The following is an 18,356-nucleotide window of genomic DNA, read 5'->3' on the forward strand; positions in this document are numbered from 1 at the left end:
CAGAGAGTGTTACATGCCTAGGTGAAAGCCCTTTACTAATAAAAGCAATATGCTAACCCTCCTGCATTAGTACAACACCAATCCCAAATCCACTAGCATCAGTTTCCACGATGAACAACTTATTCTGGTCAGGTAAAGCTAACGTTGGTGCCTTAGTCAATGCATCCTTAAGTTGTGCTAGTGCCATGGAAGCCTCCTCATTCCACTGGAACTTGTCCTTCTTCAAAAGATCATTCAGTGGTCTTGATATAACACCAAATCCTTGGATAAATCTTCTATAGTATCCAGCTAATCCCAGGAAATCCCTCAACTGTTTAAGGGTAGTCGGAGTAGGCCAATCCCTTATAGAAACAATCTTCAAGGGATCTGTAGACACACCTTCTTGCGTGATGAAATGACCTAGATATTCAATCCTCTTCACTCCAAAGAAGCATTTAGATTGCTTAGCAAATAGCTAGTGGTGCTGCATAACCTCAAAAATATACCTGAATTGTCTTAGATGCTCATCTAGAGTTCTGTTGTAGATGTGTATATCATCAAAGAAAACAAGTACATGTTTCTTAAGAAAGGCCTGAAAGACAGAATTCATCAATCCTTGAAATGTGGCAGGTGCATTTGACAGGCCAAAGGGCATAACCACATATTCAAAGTGCCCAGCATGAGTTCTAAAAGCTGTTTTAGGTACATCTTCAGTTGCCATCCTCAGTTGGTGGTAACCAGATCGAAGATCAATCTTAGAAAAGATTATAGACCCCCCAACTCATCCAATAGGTCCTCAACAACTGGAATAGGGAACTTGTTCTTGATAGTGTGTTTATTCAAATCTTTGTAATCCACACACATCCTCAATGTACCATCTGGAGCAGCAAATGGACTATAACTAGGTTGTATTACCCCTTGATCTAACATATGTTGAACTAACCCTTCAATAACGTCCTTCTTAGCTGAAGGATATCTGTAAGGTCTTTTATTTATAGGTTCAGTATTGTTGTGCAACATTATTCTATGATCAAAAACTCTTCTGAATGGAGGTAATTGTTGGGGTTCCTCAAATAAAATCTTGTACTTTTGTATTAGACTGAATAGTCTAAGGTCTTCCTCAAAGTTCTCCTGAGCGTCAATTGAATGCCACTGGTCTTTGTTACACTTAGATGACACTACTTGAATCATACATAGTTGGGAATTGTTACCTGACATTTTAGCTAACTTCCCAGCTCCTGTAGTTTTGATTTATTTGCCTGCTACCCTGAGAAGATGCTTTCTCCCTTTATACCAAAACGCCATGGTGAGTTACCTAAAATTCATCTTGATATCTCATAGTGTTAACAACCATTGCACCCCCAAAACTACACCACAAAATCCTAATGGCAACAAAAGAAATTCTACGGAAAACTTCACACCTTGTAACAACAGAGAAATATTGCACATCTGGCTTACCTGTATGTCATTACCATTAGCTGATGTTACTGCCTGAGGCGTAGTAGATGTAACTTGGCATCCCAAACCCTTCACCACTTCAGGATCAATGAAATTATGTGAACTTCCTGTGTCTATAAAAATGTGAAGATGTTTCTTGGAATGGTAACCAATGACCCTTAATTTCTGAACCCCAATGAGCCATTCAGTGCATAAACAGAGATTTACATCTGTTCTAATGGCCTGATTAATTTTATCTCTTGGTCCTCCTGAGCTGCTTCTTTTTCCAGTTCAGTCTCCACTTCTTCATGTTCCTACACCTCTATCAAGTATAACTGCTTCAAGTTCTTGCACTTATGACCAAACACATACTTCTCATTACAAAAATAACACAGTCCTTTGGACCTTTTTTCATTCATTTTTTTTGCACTTAGGGTTCTTCTATTGGTCCATCTAGTTGTTGTATTTGTATAGCTACTTAGGGTGGGTAATACGGGAGATTTACTTTGAAGGTTCTGATCAATATACCTTCTTGGTTGATTTGAATTCTGAACAATTTGTCTCACAGCTTCTAAGTATGCCTCATACATTCTTGCCGACTTATAAGCTTGAGATAATGTGCGAGGGTTTGTTATTTTTACTGCCATGTTCAACTCCTTCTTTAGACCTCCTACAAAGCAACTAATTGCATTTTCTTGTGACAAATTAACCCTGGTTAGATTCCTCTAAAAAATTGCCTGATAATCTTTCACTGCTCCTGCTTGTCTCACTTTCTTTATCTCCTCCATTGGGTCATCATAATCTTTCTACTAGAGCCATAACATACTTAATTCATGTTGGTGATTGTAAGTATTGTCTATACTTCATGAATGACAAATGCCATTGAACAGCCTCACCGTTAAACTGTAAAGATGCAATCCCTATCATTTCCTCCATCGGAATGTTGTCCATACTAAAAAATTGTTCTATTTTGAATAACCAAGATCTGAGATCTTCTCTAGAGAACCTCAAGAATTCCATCATCGACCATCGAGAGAATTGAGAATGGTGATTAGTGAAACTACTTGCACTTTTCTCCCTGTGGAACCTTTCATCGAACTGTTTCTGTGCATTCGGCAATTCCCCTCTTTCAAAATGAATTACAGGTGATTTTTCTCCATGATTTCCTCCAGTAGTTGCAAGTGATTTATCTCTGTGATTTCCTCCAACAGTCGCCAATTGATCCTTCAATTCCAACACAGCTTGATCCAACTTTTTAAGATTCAAAACTTCCATTGTAAGAGTCCCCATTTCTGATAACATTTTCTGCATCAGCTCACGCAATTCCCCCACTTCGCTGTTAGAAGACCCATCATTTGCTCTTGTATTTTTTGTCATTGTTGCCAAGGAAAGATCAGCTCTGATACCAAAGACATTAAGATTTTATGTTAAGATTCTATTGAAGTATTGGGGACATTGTGTTCTAGCTGCAGCCTATCTCATCAATAGAGTTCCTAGTAGTGTTCTTAACTATTAAACTCCCTATGAGAGATTATATAACCGAGCTTGACACACTTAAGAACCATTGGTTGTTTGTGTCTTGCCAAAAATCTACTTGAACATGATAAAATGATGCCTAGATCTAAGTCTGCAGTTCATATGGGGTATTCAGAGACACAAAAAGGTTATGTTTTATTTGATCTTACTGCTAAGACATTCTTTGTTAGCAGAGATGTCATATTTAGAGAGGCTTTATTTCCTTTCTCACAGATCAAGAGAACTAAAAAACATTCTTTGTTTCAAGATCCACTGCTAGACTCAGCTATTTTGTTTGACAACTCTACTATTCAGTTCTTTAAAGCACCTAGTTCTATTGATGTTGAAGTATCTTTCCCTGAAGGTTCATCTGTGTTACCAGATTTTCATGATGTCTCTTTAGACTCCCCTCATACAATTGAGGAATCAGTTTCAACAGTCACAGACACTGTTATACATGCTAATCTTCCTGATATACTAGCTGATCCTAGAAAATATAGAGGCTCAAACATACCCCTAAATGGCTCAAGGATTTGTCTTTTTGAATATACATTCAGAAGTAAAGTATCCAGTGTGTAATTATATCAGTTACAATCATCTTTCTCATACTTATCAGTCATATGTTGTTGCTACATCTTCTGTTTGAGAACCTACCACTTATTCAAAGGCTGTGAACGATATTATGTGGATAGATGCTATGAAGGTTGAGATTCAGGCCCTTGAAGACAATAAGACTTGGGAGATAACTGATCTACCAATAGGAAAGAAACGTATTAGCTGTATGTGGGTGTACAAAGTTAAATACAAGTCTATTGGAGAGATAGAAAGGTTCAAAGCAAGGTTAGTTGCTAAAGGGTATAGTCAGCTGGAATGTATAGACTATCAGGAAACTTTTTCACCTGTGGTGAAAATGGTGACTGTTTGATCAATGGTGTCTTTAGCTGCTTCAAGGCATTGACACATTTATCAAATGGATGTTTTTAATGCCTTCTTGCAAGGTGATCTTGAAGATGAGACTTTTATGCAACTTCCTCAAGGTTTTGTCAGTCAAGGGGAGAAACTATGCAGACTGACAAAATTATTATATGGTTTAAAACAGGCTCCAAGGCAATGGAATCACAAGCTGATTGAAGCCCTTATTGCTCTCAAATTTAAACAAAGTCAGTATAATCATTACTTATTTGTTAATAAGTCAGAAACATGTATCATTGTGGTGTTAGTATATGTGGATGGTATGATGATTACAGGGAGCAGTTTGAAGTTAATAGAGAAGACAAAGCTAGAATTACAGCAGACATTTAAAATGAAGGACTTAAGTGAGCTCAAATACTTTCTAGGCATTGAGTTCACTAGGTCAGCAGAGGCATATTAATGCACCAAAGAAAGTATGCTTTGGAACTTATAGCTGAGGTTGGGATGTCAGCAGCAAAGCCTGCAGGAACCCTTATTGATGTTAATGTTAAGCTAACTTCAAAACAGTATGATGAACATGAGAAAAGACACAGAGCTCTTGAAAATCCTCTAGTAGATCAGACAATGTATCAAAGGTTAATTGGAAAACTGTTGTATCTAAACATGACAAGACCAGACTTGTCTTTCAACACACAGAACTTAAGCCAGTTCTTACAACATCCAAAGAAATCACACATGGATGTTGCCTTAAGAGTAGTGAGATATCTGAAAAAGCAACCTGGACAAGGGTTATTGTTTTCCAACTCTTCTGATGAATTAGTTACTGCATTTTGTGATGCAGATTGGGCTACCTGTCCACTTACCAGAAGATCAGTAACATGTTATGTAGTTAAGATAGGTAACTCCTTGGTTTCATGGAAGGCAAAGAATCAAACTATAGTTTCCAAGAGCTCAACTGAATACATAAGTCTTGCCTCTACTGTTTCAGAGCTAATTTGGTTACTTCGATTACTTAAAGAAATAAAAGTTGAAGTGGAGTTACCAGTACAAGTGTACAGTGACAGTAAAGCTGTCATACAGATTGCTGCAAATCCAGTATACCATGAAAGAACAAAACATATTGAAATTGATTGCCATTTCATAAGGGAAAGATTACAACAAGGCATGATCAAAGTTAACTACTTTTCTACACAAGAGTAGCCTGCAAATGTATTGACAAAAGGGCTTTCAAAACATCAACATAAATAACTCTTATCCAAGTTAGGTGTCTTGAACATTTTTGCCCCACCTAGCTTGAAGGGGAGTGATGAGATATAATTGTAAGGTAGTTAAATAGCTAGTTAAGTCACTAGATGATCAAGTGTAAAATAGACCTTTTGTATTGTTTGTTATAACTAATTCCTTTCAAGTTAGTTAGTTAGTAAAAAGTAGTTAGAAGATACAGTCTATAAATAGCTCCTTCTACATTGTAACAATTAGCCATTTGAGTTCAATGAATGAGATTTTTTTCCAAGAGCTCATTTTCATAAGTTTGAGCTTCTTCACTTACGTTCACGCCACAAAAGAAGGTTCCACAAAGTAGATGTTATATAACTAGCCACGGAAAATTACCTTTTAGTGCGACAAGGGTTGCCGGAATAGTGTTATACATTGGCAACACTTATCGCCACTGTAAAGGTGTCACCTATTGTGACAACGTTTATGCGTCGCCACTAAAATCCAAACTTTCGTGGCAACTTATGTCGTCGCAACTGAAGGTCGGCACTTAAACATTATTTCTTTTATCCCCCACCCCAAACCAAAAAAAAAACGTACATAGTATCTCTGGTTACTTCATTCGTTTTAATTTTCATGACATATATTTATTTTTAATCGGTCTCACTAAAATTAATTGGATGATTTATAATTACATAAATATTTAAGATTTATTTTAAATTATAAATAAATTAGTTTTTTAACGTAAACTTAGCGTTCTGACATATATTAGTTACAACTTGCAAGATAGGAAAACATTGTTACAAGCTACTTAGGGTGTGCTCGATATATAGGTGTTTTCCAATTTTCTCATATTCGATTAGTTAGTTAAAATTGGCATACCTAATTTAGATAAGTATTTATATTCCTCAATTCTTTTCGGAGTTACGTTTTCCATTTTGTGAAGTCACAAAATTAGAAATAAAGTGGAACGTAGCCAGCACAAAATTAGAAAATACCACTTACCTTGAAACTATTCGATGTATATGTACTATCTATGCAAATTTGTATTGTACTGGAGTGAATTTCAAACACAAGAATAAATTAAACGTGTCTTATAGTTAGGATCGATCGAATTGAACTAAAGAATGAACCCGAGGTCTCAACAAATATTCCAGCTGGAAAATTAAGCAGCTAGAGTACAACATATGCATTACATTTTTTTCTGGCAAGGAAGGACACAATTAATTCAAACACCACCTAGAGTACGTACTTAAGAGTTCAAGCAATTGGCAGAATGCAATGTATTTTATGTTATGTACATGCATCATATAGTTGTGCAATAAAGCTTTAGCCTATAGTTATATATCAAGTTATTCTCTTTTTATTGAAAAAGAAATGTTTTCATTAAATTATGTTTGACGTATATAATAAGTGCAACTAATTAGAGTGAGTAGCTACTGAATTTATCGGTAATTCCTAATTAATTCATTACTAAATAACTATTAAATAATTAATTTTTCTCACAATTTGATGCTAATTCCTAACTAAATGGGATTAACATGATATTTACGAACGTCAACTTTGATTGTTTTCCACCTTTTGTCTTGTAGATAAAATCTATATGGCTCATATTATGCAATGGTACTACTTGTAGAGGTGGGGTAATTGATGTGGTAGACTTCAGTCGAAATGTTTGGTAGAATTCAGTAATTTTGATAATATATTATATTTGTGTTTAAAAATTCGTTTGATGTACATGTGTATAAAATATTTATATACTTAGAATCCGATTATCTTTAATTTTTAGAATTTGAAATTCAGCATTCTATGTCTCCAATAGGAGGGATATAAAAAAACGAAAAACATATATTCGTAAAGTTATCGGCAGTGTGACAAGAGGCTTTGCTTATCGTCGTTGGAAAGTACGTAGACACTGAGCAGAGTTTCTCATGTCTAAAGCTCAACTTGTATTTCAATTGGATTCTTCACAAGTTTTAACAAGCTAAAAGATAAGTTTAATTGGGCTCACCTTGTTTTCTATCAAAACTCCGTTCAATTCGATCAAAGTTAGAGTTTATGATCAAAATCATTCATATTCAGTTAACTTGATTGTAGAAATATTACTTGAAAATACAATGGATATATTGTATAAACTATGAGATCTATTGAATTCAATATATGTTGCTCAATCGTTACATATTTCACACCCATAAAATTCAAATTATGAATATATTCATCTTTTTTTGAAAAATAAAATTATTGCTTAATGATGAGAAATAGTGATGACCGGTTTTTTTTTTTTTTTTTATAATTTTAATACTATCAATTAAACAACAACTTGCGAAGAAAATGGACAAGAGAATTAATAGGGGTGTAGCAATGCATCAAACCAAAATGACATGTTGTAAATACACAACAAAATCTGAAAAGGAATCTCCATTTATCTACTGGACCCCCTAATTAATGTTATATTTTTGTGGCCCTCTCAAATCTAAATTCGTGTTAGCTTTGTAAGATAGATCTGTTATTGACCCATTAAAAATTACTTGGATTGAAGAGAATTGGGCGAAAATGGAGTAAAATATTAAATATGGATCAAAACTTAACATGTACAATTTTTATTAAGTTTTAATAGTTTTAATTGTTTTTAAAATAATTTTTAGTACTTAAATCATTATTTTTCTTTATTATGACTATGTAATCAAAGAAAATAATTATTTTTAATAAGATTATTTGTGAATCAATTTGGACTAGATATCAATTCATAATAAAATGAGCTGAAATGAATTGAACTATTAATAAAATGGCTTATAATTTCATGAGCTAATTTGTTATGTCGAGCAGCCTCTTGTCATGTTTTGAGGTACTGATTAATGAATTTACAATTTTATGTTAGACATTATAAATTTGAAATTAACCTAGTAAAATTTTCCTTTATTTTCTTGGCTTATTTCATTTACAAATCACAATTCACCTGACTAGATCTCTCTCTCACCCAATGGCACAAAGAAACAAACTCACGAAATTTCTTAAGATTACGATGGAGCCATAAATGGCCACCATCATCATCAACTAAAATGTCAAAGAAAGATATTCGAAGATCTAATTTAAGTTTACGGAGTTACTATGAGGATCTAAGGTTGAAGCTACACATAACTTAGTAATTTTAACTCAAATCTAATAACTCATGTTAAAAAAATATTTAATATATATAAATAATATAATTTATCCAAAATCCAATAAGTAAAGAGGTTTATATATGATCCAAACTCATAAATTAAAGTAGGAAACTTCAGGAAGTTTCTTAATTTCATGAGAAGCTTCAACAAAAGAAACAAAACTTCGTTGTTATATTGGAATTTTCCACATTTGTGTCTCTTCTGAACGAGCTGATATTAAATTCTACAAAATCCATGCTAAAGAAAAACAATTTATGATCTTATAAAATTTCTCCAAGAGGTCAAACCAATTTTGAACACTCTATTAACAATAAATCACTTTCATACACTTATTCTTTTACGCGCAAATAAACTAAAGCGTGAAATTACATGCAAACAATATTGTAACTAAAATGTCAACTTTATGTCAGATGTCTCGTCAATATTATGGTGAAAGAAAGAAAGAAAAACGATAAATAATTACTACACCTATATATCATCAAAAGTAGGAGGAAAAACACAAAAAGGTATTGCCGTACGTGATTTTGTAGTAATAAAGTTTCAAAAAAAAAAAAAAAATGTAGCTAGCAACAGCCAACGAGAGGACATAGTATTTTTGTCATAAATTAGACAAATTAAGAGGTCTTAATCGATACGTTGTAGGTTTCTGCTATGAGAAATAACCATTGAAAGAGACATTAGAAGCTCAAGAATAGTTACGTGCTTCATTTGTTTATCGGTTGGATCCCGGTGCAAGTTGATGTGGAATAAGCTTTTGCTGCTACTATAGTGATATCGTGATAAGGTTGAGTTCTTCCTATGTACTATACTTGAAAACATATGAGAGTTTGAATATATTGGGTCGTTATAGATAAGATTAGAAATGATAACAGTAGCACTCGTCGAACTATCGAGAATAGTGTTCATGACTAGCTTGAGATTGTTTTGTTATTTCCTATGTTGATTGCTAGATGAAATGGTGTGTAGATGTGAAATCATGGCGATTAAAGATGTTAAAATAGAAGAATATGTATCACTTGAAAAAAAGTTGTCTCGAATTACATACAATATCTTGAAATCCATGATGGATGACTTGACAAATGATATAAGACACATGAAAAAAGTGATCTAGAAAATAGATATCTATTAGTAAGAATATGTTTTACTCATATTAGCACTTTTACTTTACAAAAAAATTATTTCACCTTTTATAAAGTACTTTTAGTGTTGTTGTTCTTTTAATTGGTATGATATTAACTTGATATATATAATTTATATGGAGTAATATAATGTAAGGAATATATATAATAACATTAGTTGTGATTATATAGAGAATTATTTAGTCATACGAATTGGTTGAATCATACTACATTCTTAAAAAAAAAACATCATGTCGAGTTCAGAAGTTGTGAGGAAAATGTTAATGGGCTTGCTGGCCTGGTATGAGAGACTTGGGCCCCATAAAGTGCCAATCCATATGTATTTGGGGCCCATAGAAAAACTAAATTGGACCGATGACATCTTAGCGCGGCCCAGTTATGAATATCAGAAAAGCCCAATTTCTTTGAATTAGTACTAAGCCTAACCCGAGTCCAGAGTCTTCACCTCTTCTTCTCTGACCAAAAACCCTATCAAAACCCCAGTGTACATTGTTGCAGAAGCTTAGCTTAGAACCATGGCCATTTCCACTGGTTTCGCATTTTCTTGTCGTCCGCATTTTCCTCTGTCTCAGAGCATGCGAAAGGTGCCTCCTTTGTTCTTTTATTGTAGATGAAGAGACACATGGATTATTCATTTTTCTGTTATAGAGTTGGAATATAATTGAAAGACTCTGCTACTGTTTTTTAGGTATTTATGAGCTGTTCCGCAGCAATTGAAGCTATTGAAGAGATCGACAGTGGCAAAGGTTGGTGAATTTCGAGAATTTCTGTTTTACTAAATTTTTCATTATTGCTGGGGAAAAAAGTGATAAAATCGTAGTGGCGTTCCAGAACCAGCGGAATGGAAGAGGTTCAATTCCAAGGAACTAGGAATTAGCAGTTCGATGATCGCAAGGCCTACTAGAGTTGTTCTTAATGGTCTCAAAAGTAAAGGTACTGTAATTCACAGTTGATTATAATTTGCTGCTTTTATGTTTTACCTTATGTTTGTTTGGATTATTAAGTTGTAATAACTGTAGAAGTTTGCAGTACTTGTTTTAGCAATGGAAATCAATTGCCTTGTTAGCTATTGGGAAAGCTTAATGAATGAGACTAGTCTCCAGTGTTCACGCTACTCTGCTTTGTCCTTTGCTGCTATCAACATCAATGCAAAGAGCAAAAGCAAACATTAACTTCATCTTTGATAATATAGTTAATTCTTTTATGAGTACCTGACATCTATTTGATTAGCCAGCTGCCAGCATCAGCTAACTTTCCTTTCCCATGTAATAGTTTTGTGGTGAAGAGAGTTTAAGCTTTGCCTGAGAGTTTCTTAAGGGCGTTATTATTTATTCCTTATTTATGGTCACGTACCCTAGGCTATGTTGCTCGGACTCTTCAATATTTTGTCAGATGTGTGTTTGATCCTCCATAAATAGTGTATTTTATGAGGATCCAACATGGGTGCAGCAACATTTGGAGAGTCCGAGGAACATAGACCAGAGGTCCATGCTTCTTTTAAGAGAAATGCAATGTATGTGGGATCTGTCATTTGGTACGTGGCTTCTTCTAATGTTCATTTCTTATGATCTGCTTTAGGTGTCATATGTGATGTGATTGATTTCCATTTTTTATTAAAAACTTCCCTGTTTCCTGATTTACCGTGTGTAGAAATGGATCATCTAATTCTCAAAAAAGAAAATAAGAAATGGATCTTCTGACATCTAGCCTATGCATCCCTTCTGATCTAGGGAATGAGTGACGCTAGGTCGGAGTTGGGTCAACCAACTGGTTGCTCCTGTAGTTGAAGTATCTGACCCTTTTTCATAGCCTAGTTATTGATGAGAGATGCCTAACTTCGCAGGAGTGGAACCCCCACTTACCGTAAAATAAATCCACTACCTACACACCAAAATGGGGAATTTTCTATTCGTCCCCAAAGGAAATGTCTCTATATTCTTTGACAAAAAAACTTGTTTGAAGATCCAAATTTCCAAACTCCTTTACAGTAATAACATGATGAACAAATCCCGGAGCAGCTGTGGAGCAATAAAAAGCAGAGAGTAACTGCAAGACTGAGACCTAAAGTTACCTGAAGACAGCTACCAAATACTTGATGTAACATTTTCTTAACAAAAAATTGATGTAATATTCCATGTCTGGATATATGTAATTGCTTCTTGGTCTTTCAATTCTCTTAAGATGGTTCTTAGCCCAAACATCTAGAGCTAGTATTGAATATATTGAACTTAATGGATAGCTATCGTGGTATCACGTGCAGCTGATGATGGATAACTATTAGATATTGATTTTTTGGTGAAGTTTTTCTATTTACATGATAAATTGTTATCTAATGCTTTAGTGGTATGGGGCTGTGAGTATTCTCTTTTCCTGTATCACCAGTTCAATGTCTTTTCTGAATTCTGATATCCTGAGAAATTTCTTTCCATCTATCATGTAGGATTTGAAGTTTACCTTGTGGGGGGCTGTGTTCGGGATCTTATTTTAAAACGAACACCAAAAGATTTTGACATTATAACTACAGCTGAACTTAAAGAGGTTAGTCTTGGGTCCGAACTGTATACTGGTTGTCTTCTGCATATATTTCAGGTCATGCTAGATGATGTTTGAAGATCATCTTCAATGAGATGTCATAGTAGATTAGTTACATTGCAGATATCATGACTGCTTTCTGTCAGTTTCCAGGGTTGAAATAATAACCTTTTCATAGAAACATAGGAGGAGTTAAATGGCTAAAAATCTACCTCAACAACTTCAGCGTCCCTTCCTATTATGTGTTGTCCTCTCTTCTTAGTCGTGAATCTGATACATGTTATGTAGTTTATTTAATTAATTTGTTTGCTATTATCTCTGGAACCATTCCTTCCCTTCTGTCACTCGAAGTGAAACCTTAGCTCAGCAATTGGAGGGATTTATACATACAAGTCGCTGAAGTCAATGGACATTTGTTCCTCCATTGCAAGGTAGCTACCAACCTATGGAACATGTTTTTTTGCATCCTTGGTGTATGCTGGGCAACTCCACAGACCACTAAGGGTATGCTAGACAGCTGGAAGGAGATAGGAAGAAGACATTCTACTGAAGACTGGTGGGAGTTAATACCAGCTTGCATTTGGTGGACTCTATGGAAAAAAATGAATGCTAGATGTTTTGAGGACAAGAGTAACAACTTCGAGAAGATAAGGATGAATAGCCTTAGTCTTTAATACTTTTGGTGTAAACAGGATATGAGGGGGGATATAGAACTTTTTGTTGATTTCATAGGTAATTTGTAATCTCCCTAGGGGTAGGTTTTGTTATGCTCTGATGAGATTGTAAGTGACCTATGCTCATCATCATTTGATGATGAGACTTTTGTGAATACACAGTTACCCTTATCTCAAAAAAAAAGTCTGAATGCATTGCCTTGTTTAACATGAAGTTACCTCTATGGTTCTATGTTGGAATTTTTTTGGAAAATTGTCTTAGGTATATTACGAATTAGAGACACTTTGAAGGCTTTAATTTTATTACCTAAACCTTTTTTCTATTCTAACGTGGGATTGTAACATCTCGCCACATTATGTACTATGTGAATTTATACCAATTAAAAATATTAGCTGACCTTTCTTTTTCTTTCGGCATGGAATTGGCACATCACATGCTATTATAGTGTCTGAAGCTTTGTGTAGCTGTAGTGGATCTAGTAGAAGCATGTTGATCAGATATCTTATCTTGTATAAGTCACTAGACTTCGACTCTTCAGTGTAATGTGATGAGGTCCAAGTCTTGCTGGAGAAAGTGTTAATTTTATTTCTCAGTTCAGCGCTTTATTTCATTAATATGTCATTATATAGCATGATTCATGTTTTCTCATGATCTTCTCTGTGTGCCAAATTGACTGTACCTTTGTGTATTTCTCTAGATTTGGGTACTTTGTGTACGTAAATTTCTTGATGTTATTGTATCATTTGTTGATTATACACTATCTTTTGGATTGGTTGTTATGTTTTATATATAGCTCTCCTGTCACTTAGATTTGATGTTCTTGAGTTGAGGGTCTCCCGGAAACAGCCTCTCTACCTCCACGAGGTAGTGGTAAGGTCTGCGTACACTCTACCCTCCCCAGACCCCACCTAGTGGGATTTCACTGGGTATGTTGTTGTTGTGTACATAAATTTCTTCTTTGCTAACTAAGATTTTGAATACAAATATACATGTGATCTGAATGGCCTTATTATCATCATCATTGTAATTGCAGGTGCGGAGAACATTTTCACATTGTGAGATAGTTGGAAGGCGATTCCCAATCTGCCATGTGCATGTTGATGATGAAGTTGTGGAGGTTTGCCGTGATCCTTATCAATTTTTCCCACCATAGGTGCAAAGATCATTTTGCGTGCTCCAAATTCATATTATTTGCTTATGAGGTGCATCTTATGTTTATTAATTAGGTTTCAAGCTTTCACACCTCAGGAATAAGGCCTGTGCGGAACTTGGGTTTATCTTTTGAGAAGCCAGTTGACTGTGATGAGAAGGACCACTTTCGATGGAGAAATTGTTTACGTAGAGATTTTACAATAAACGGGTTGCATATTTGATCCTAACTCCTTCTTGACTTTGTGTTTATCAATGTCCCAGATTGGCCAACCATATTCATTGATTCTGTGCTGTACTGATTTTTATTTTTTTTTGGTTTCCTATAAGTAGTTTATGGGTTGGAGATGTTTCAGTAGGCTTCTAAAGTTTATCTAAAAACTTCTGAAATTTACAATTGTCTACACATGTTAAAAATATCCTCTTTGGTTTTGCTCAGGTTGATGTTTGACCCTTATTCAAAACTCATCTATGATTACATGGGAGGAGTGGATGATATCAGGAAAGCTAAAGTGTGCATATTATCTTTAATGAGGTGTAATTGTTAGTTTGTTACCATAATCCTCTCCATTCCACCACATTTGATTTGATCACTTGTGCTACAGGTACAAACAATCGGTCCTGCTAGTTTCTCATTTATAGAGGATTGTGGTGAGTTCCCTTTCATTTTCTGTTTCCTTAAATGAAGTTCGACTCTTAAAATGATAATCAGTTAAGTCCTCTATATCTATTTGGGCCTCTATTGGCTTTTTGTTTAATTGTTCTCTCTCTATATAGCTATACACAAGAGTGCTTGAATTGACAACACTTTTTCTTTTCTTCTAAATCATCTTCTTTGCTCTATTGTGATCTTCTATCTTATATTTGTTGTGTAACATGAATATATTTTTACCTTTGCAGCTCGAATCCTTCGTGCAATTAGAATTGCTGCCAGACTAGGATTTCGATTTGGAAGGGAGACAGCGCTTTCGATTAAAAATTTATCATCTTCAGTCCTGAGGCTTGATAGGGTACATGGAGAACATCTATTTCTCTCTGTCTCTATGTGTATGTATTTAATGTGTATATGTATATTTATGTTGGTTAAGTAACAAGAAAGCACTAGAGCTATTTTTTGATAGGTCAAAGCACTAAAACTATTTCAAATGTTTCACTCGGCTTTTTCAGGGAAGGCTCCTCATGGAAATGAATTACATGTTGGCCTATGGCTCTGCTGAGGCTTCACTGAGATTATTGTGGAAATTTGGTCTTCTGGATATACTTCTACCAATTCAGGTTAATATATTCTGAATTCTGTTTCACCCTATGGTCATTTAAATTACATTTCTAATATAGCTTAATTTGCAGGCAGCATATTTCGTCCGCCATGGTTTTAGAAGACGTGATAAGAGGTCTAACTTGCTTTTGGTAATTTTTTTTGTAGAAATCTTGCTCTGATGCAAGATGTTTGTTTTCTTCTTTTTGCGTCCACCATAGACTCCTGCCCTCTGTAAGGTACTTTAGGGGCGAAAATTTTCTCCCCTTAAAAAAGTAGTACCTATTGGCCTTTAGATGATGGAAACCATGGTGGTTTTTAAATTATTTTGCTCAGTCATAACTGATTTATTTGACTGCATTTGTGGCTTTTAATGTGGGTAATGCCTTGATGTGGTAGACTTTGGACCATAAGTTCATTCATTGTTAATTTAATGATGAGATAATCAAATTCTCGTATAAAGCCAAACGGAGAGAAGAAACAACTATGGTTTTTTTGTCGGTTTGCTATTAACTTGGTGTTGATCTAATGGTTAATCATAAGGTTGTAGATCTCATATGACAATCAAAGCTCTTGTAAATGCAAATAGCAAGTTTAAGATCAGAACTGAGTGAAGAAGCAACAACTTTAATATATTTAGCAAAGAGTTTTTCATGGTTGAGTTGTTTCACAAAATGTGCCATAAAGATAACATTGTTTTGTTATTTCTTAAGAAAATAATACCAAGTGAGGTGCATGTGTGTTCTTAGTATACATGTCATCCTGCTTATTTTATACTTCTCTTTTACATTAGATGGCCTATACTACACAATGAAGAGAATCATGGTTTCCCTGACATCCTATTTGTGCAAACAATCTATTACCAACATCCAGATGCAGATTTGTTCTGGTTCCTCATCTTTTTGTTGATGGACTATTTTATCACCATGAAAATAATATCTTTCCTCCTTTAGTTTCCACATGCAAGTTTTGACATGTCAGCAATTTTGCATATCTCATTTCTTGAACCTATGTTATGTTGGTTTTGGTTTGATGAGTGAGAAGTCAAAACTATTATGATTAACTTGTTTCTGCTTTTCTTTGCAGTCTTTATTTTCCAACCTCGATAAATTAGTGGCCCCCGATAGGCCATGCCACAGTAGCTTATGGTAAGATTCTCTAAACAGGCTGAGCAAGTAAGATGGTTTTGTAAGTCATTCTATGAATCAGTTTCAATTTCAATGTCATGGGATATTCACTGGATTGTGCAGTATTATTCCTACTTCCGCTTGATAATTCTTCTGCATCAGGGACCAGAACCTTTCCTCTAAAAAGATGGTTAAAGAACTGTTGAAGATACTAGATAGAAAAGGGAAACCAAACAGCAAAATTCATACATATATGTGTATAAAGGACTGTTGAAAATGCCTTATAAAAATGGGAAATTCAAGGAAAAATCAAATATGTTTGTATGTATGTAAGATTGTAATATGTTGACAGCCTCAAAAGAATCTATGTACCCCTAGATAGTAACTTTGACAGAAGTGAATGCTCTATTTAGAAGAAAAAAAAGAAAGTAAAATGTAAATTGACAAGTTCTCAGCTGATTTAAAGAGCAGATACATCTCTTGTGCATTCTCAGTCAGTTTGACTTGGGCTTATTACAGGTCCAGGTGTGCAAATGTTCCACATATGATAGAATGACTTTTCCTCTGGTTCCCAGTGTAATACTTTCAATAGATCTCTGAGTCAGATAAATGCAAGTGAATAATCTTATTGGCAAGTACTGAAAACATGCAAGTACAGATATTTTTTTGTCAATATGTTTTAGTCATGTTAGTACGTTTACTTTAAGTCCTGCTTTCCAGGAGTCATTTAGCCTTTTAAGAGATTCTTATGCCAATAGAAAATAGAGAGAACTTTTAGTATTTTTTTTATTTTTCATTTACTTTATATGTTGGCCTGAGGTAAATTTAAATGGAGAAACATGGTTAGTGAGGATTCATATAGCCGCACCCAACTTTGGTTTAAGGCATAGTTGATGTCGTTGTAAATGGAAACATGCAGGTGAACAATTCTATTACAAGAGAAATTTGGCGCATTTCATGGTCTCATAATGACAGATTCTGTTGTATGTTTGGAGCTGACATCTTATATACCTATAAATTTCAATTGATTGGAGCTGCAGTCTGCATTATTGCAATTGAAGTCTACCTAGTCTAGATGTGTTGCATATATTCTGTCATTCATGATTACTCGCCAAAGAATTAATAATTTTAAAAGAATGTGAAGGGTGTATGTTTCATGCATTAGCTCAAGTGTAACTGACTTGTCTTCTGTTAACATGTCAAAAAAGGTTTAAGAACACAATTTTCTCAGTTTGTTCCCAAAATGTAGATGCAAATTTCTTTTCTTAAACTCAAAATGCATTAAAATTCTAGGAAGCTATTTTCCTTGTTTGATCAATTTGCCAAGCTTATCTGAATTCTATATGTTCTAGGGTCACAATTTTGGCTTTCCATAAAGCACTCTCAGATCAACCAAGGGACCCTTTGGTGGTTGCTGCATTTAGCCTCGGTGTTCATAATGGAGGTGATTTGTCAGAAGCTTTAAGTATTGCCAAACGGATTTCTGCACAACATGATGGAACCTTTCATGAGTTGGAGTCACGGGATCTGGACTTGGCAGCTTTAAAAGAGGAAGTTGTGGAACTGGCAACTTCAGTTCAAAGGGCACTGACTAATATGACAGATGAGTATAGTGTCTCACGAGCAATGGCCAACTACCCTAAAGCACCGTACTCAGACCTAGTAAGCTGATTTCCCTTGTATTCTTTCATTTTTGGTTCTTGCTATTCTTCGTGACAAATCCTTTCTTTCCTCTCTTGGTCATTTGGCCTTTGGTTTCATTCTCGTTTTATATTGTCATACTGTGGCATAGGACAAAAGAAAGTTGATACTCATGTGCCAAAGAAAGAGGCAGGTTAATCTCTTTCTTGTTCATCCTTCTGCAGGTATTTATTCCATTAGCACTGTATTTAAAGGCGTGCAAGGTTTGCCAATGCGTTAGAATGGGAAGGGAGAAGGGATTTGTAGCCAAGCAAGGTAGCAAGATAGACTATGAGTTGTTAGCTTCAGGTAGCCTACAGGAAGTCCGACATGTCTTTGCCAGGATAGTCTTCGATACCATATATCCATTAAATACTGGCGAGGATGATACCTAAATTTTATAAGCGCTGTAGTCACGTGTATTTTCCAATAGAATGTAGTAGCAGTTGCAGGAAAATTGATAGGTGTAGCTTGTTCCAATAAAAACAGTTGTACTATTAGCTTTGATAAAATATTGTGTATACTGTCATCATGTATTTGCTGGTGTTTGTTACAAATTTTATATTGAATTGAGAAAAGA

General features: G+C 34.8%; 2 protein-coding genes across 2 annotated transcripts; both read left to right on the top strand.

Moving 5' to 3' along the window:
• Positions 1 to 4,302: 4,302 nt before the first annotated feature.
• LOC125814023 (secreted RxLR effector protein 161-like) lies at positions 4,303 to 5,043 on the top strand. The gene has a single exon (XM_049493496.1). It carries the CDS (start codon positions 4,303 to 4,305, stop codon positions 5,041 to 5,043), a length of 741 nt encoding a protein of 246 aa, XP_049349453.1.
• A 4,760-nt stretch (positions 5,044 to 9,803) lies between these two features.
• On the top strand, positions 9,804 to 18,350 carry LOC125813790 (uncharacterized). The gene is made up of 14 exons (XM_049493260.1): positions 9,804 to 9,942; positions 10,047 to 10,104; positions 10,190 to 10,291; positions 11,799 to 11,896; positions 13,599 to 13,682; positions 13,792 to 13,925; positions 14,154 to 14,226; positions 14,320 to 14,365; positions 14,615 to 14,724; positions 14,882 to 14,989; positions 15,062 to 15,121; positions 16,056 to 16,117; positions 17,449 to 17,758; positions 17,962 to 18,350. Exons 1-14 carry the CDS (start codon positions 9,874 to 9,876, stop codon positions 18,169 to 18,171), a joined length of 1,524 nt encoding a protein of 507 aa, XP_049349217.1. The 5' UTR covers positions 9,804 to 9,873; the 3' UTR covers positions 18,172 to 18,350.
• Positions 18,351 to 18,356: the final 6 nt, after the last annotated feature.

This window comes from Solanum verrucosum, unplaced genomic scaffold (genome assembly GCF_900185275.1).
Source record: "Solanum verrucosum unplaced genomic scaffold, falcon-dt-bn FXZP01000205.1, whole genome shotgun sequence".
Taxonomy (NCBI): domain Eukaryota; kingdom Viridiplantae; phylum Streptophyta; class Magnoliopsida; order Solanales; family Solanaceae; genus Solanum; species Solanum verrucosum.

Excerpts from the sequence above, each read along its gene's own strand:
- LOC125814023 (XM_049493496.1), top strand. The coding sequence starts at position 4,303 with ATGCACCAAAGAAAGTATGCTTTGGAACTTATAGCTGAGGTTGGGATG.
- LOC125813790 (XM_049493260.1), top strand. The coding sequence starts at position 9,874 with ATGGCCATTTCCACTGGTTTCGCATTTTCTTGTCGTCCGCATTTTCCT. Across the intron at positions 11,897-13,598 it reads CTACAGCTGAACTTAAAGAG|GTGCGGAGAACATTTTCACA; the intron begins GTTAGTCTTGGG and ends TTGTAATTGCAG. Across the intron at positions 14,990-15,061 it reads ATATACTTCTACCAATTCAG|GCAGCATATTTCGTCCGCCA; the intron begins GTTAATATATTC and ends CTTAATTTGCAG.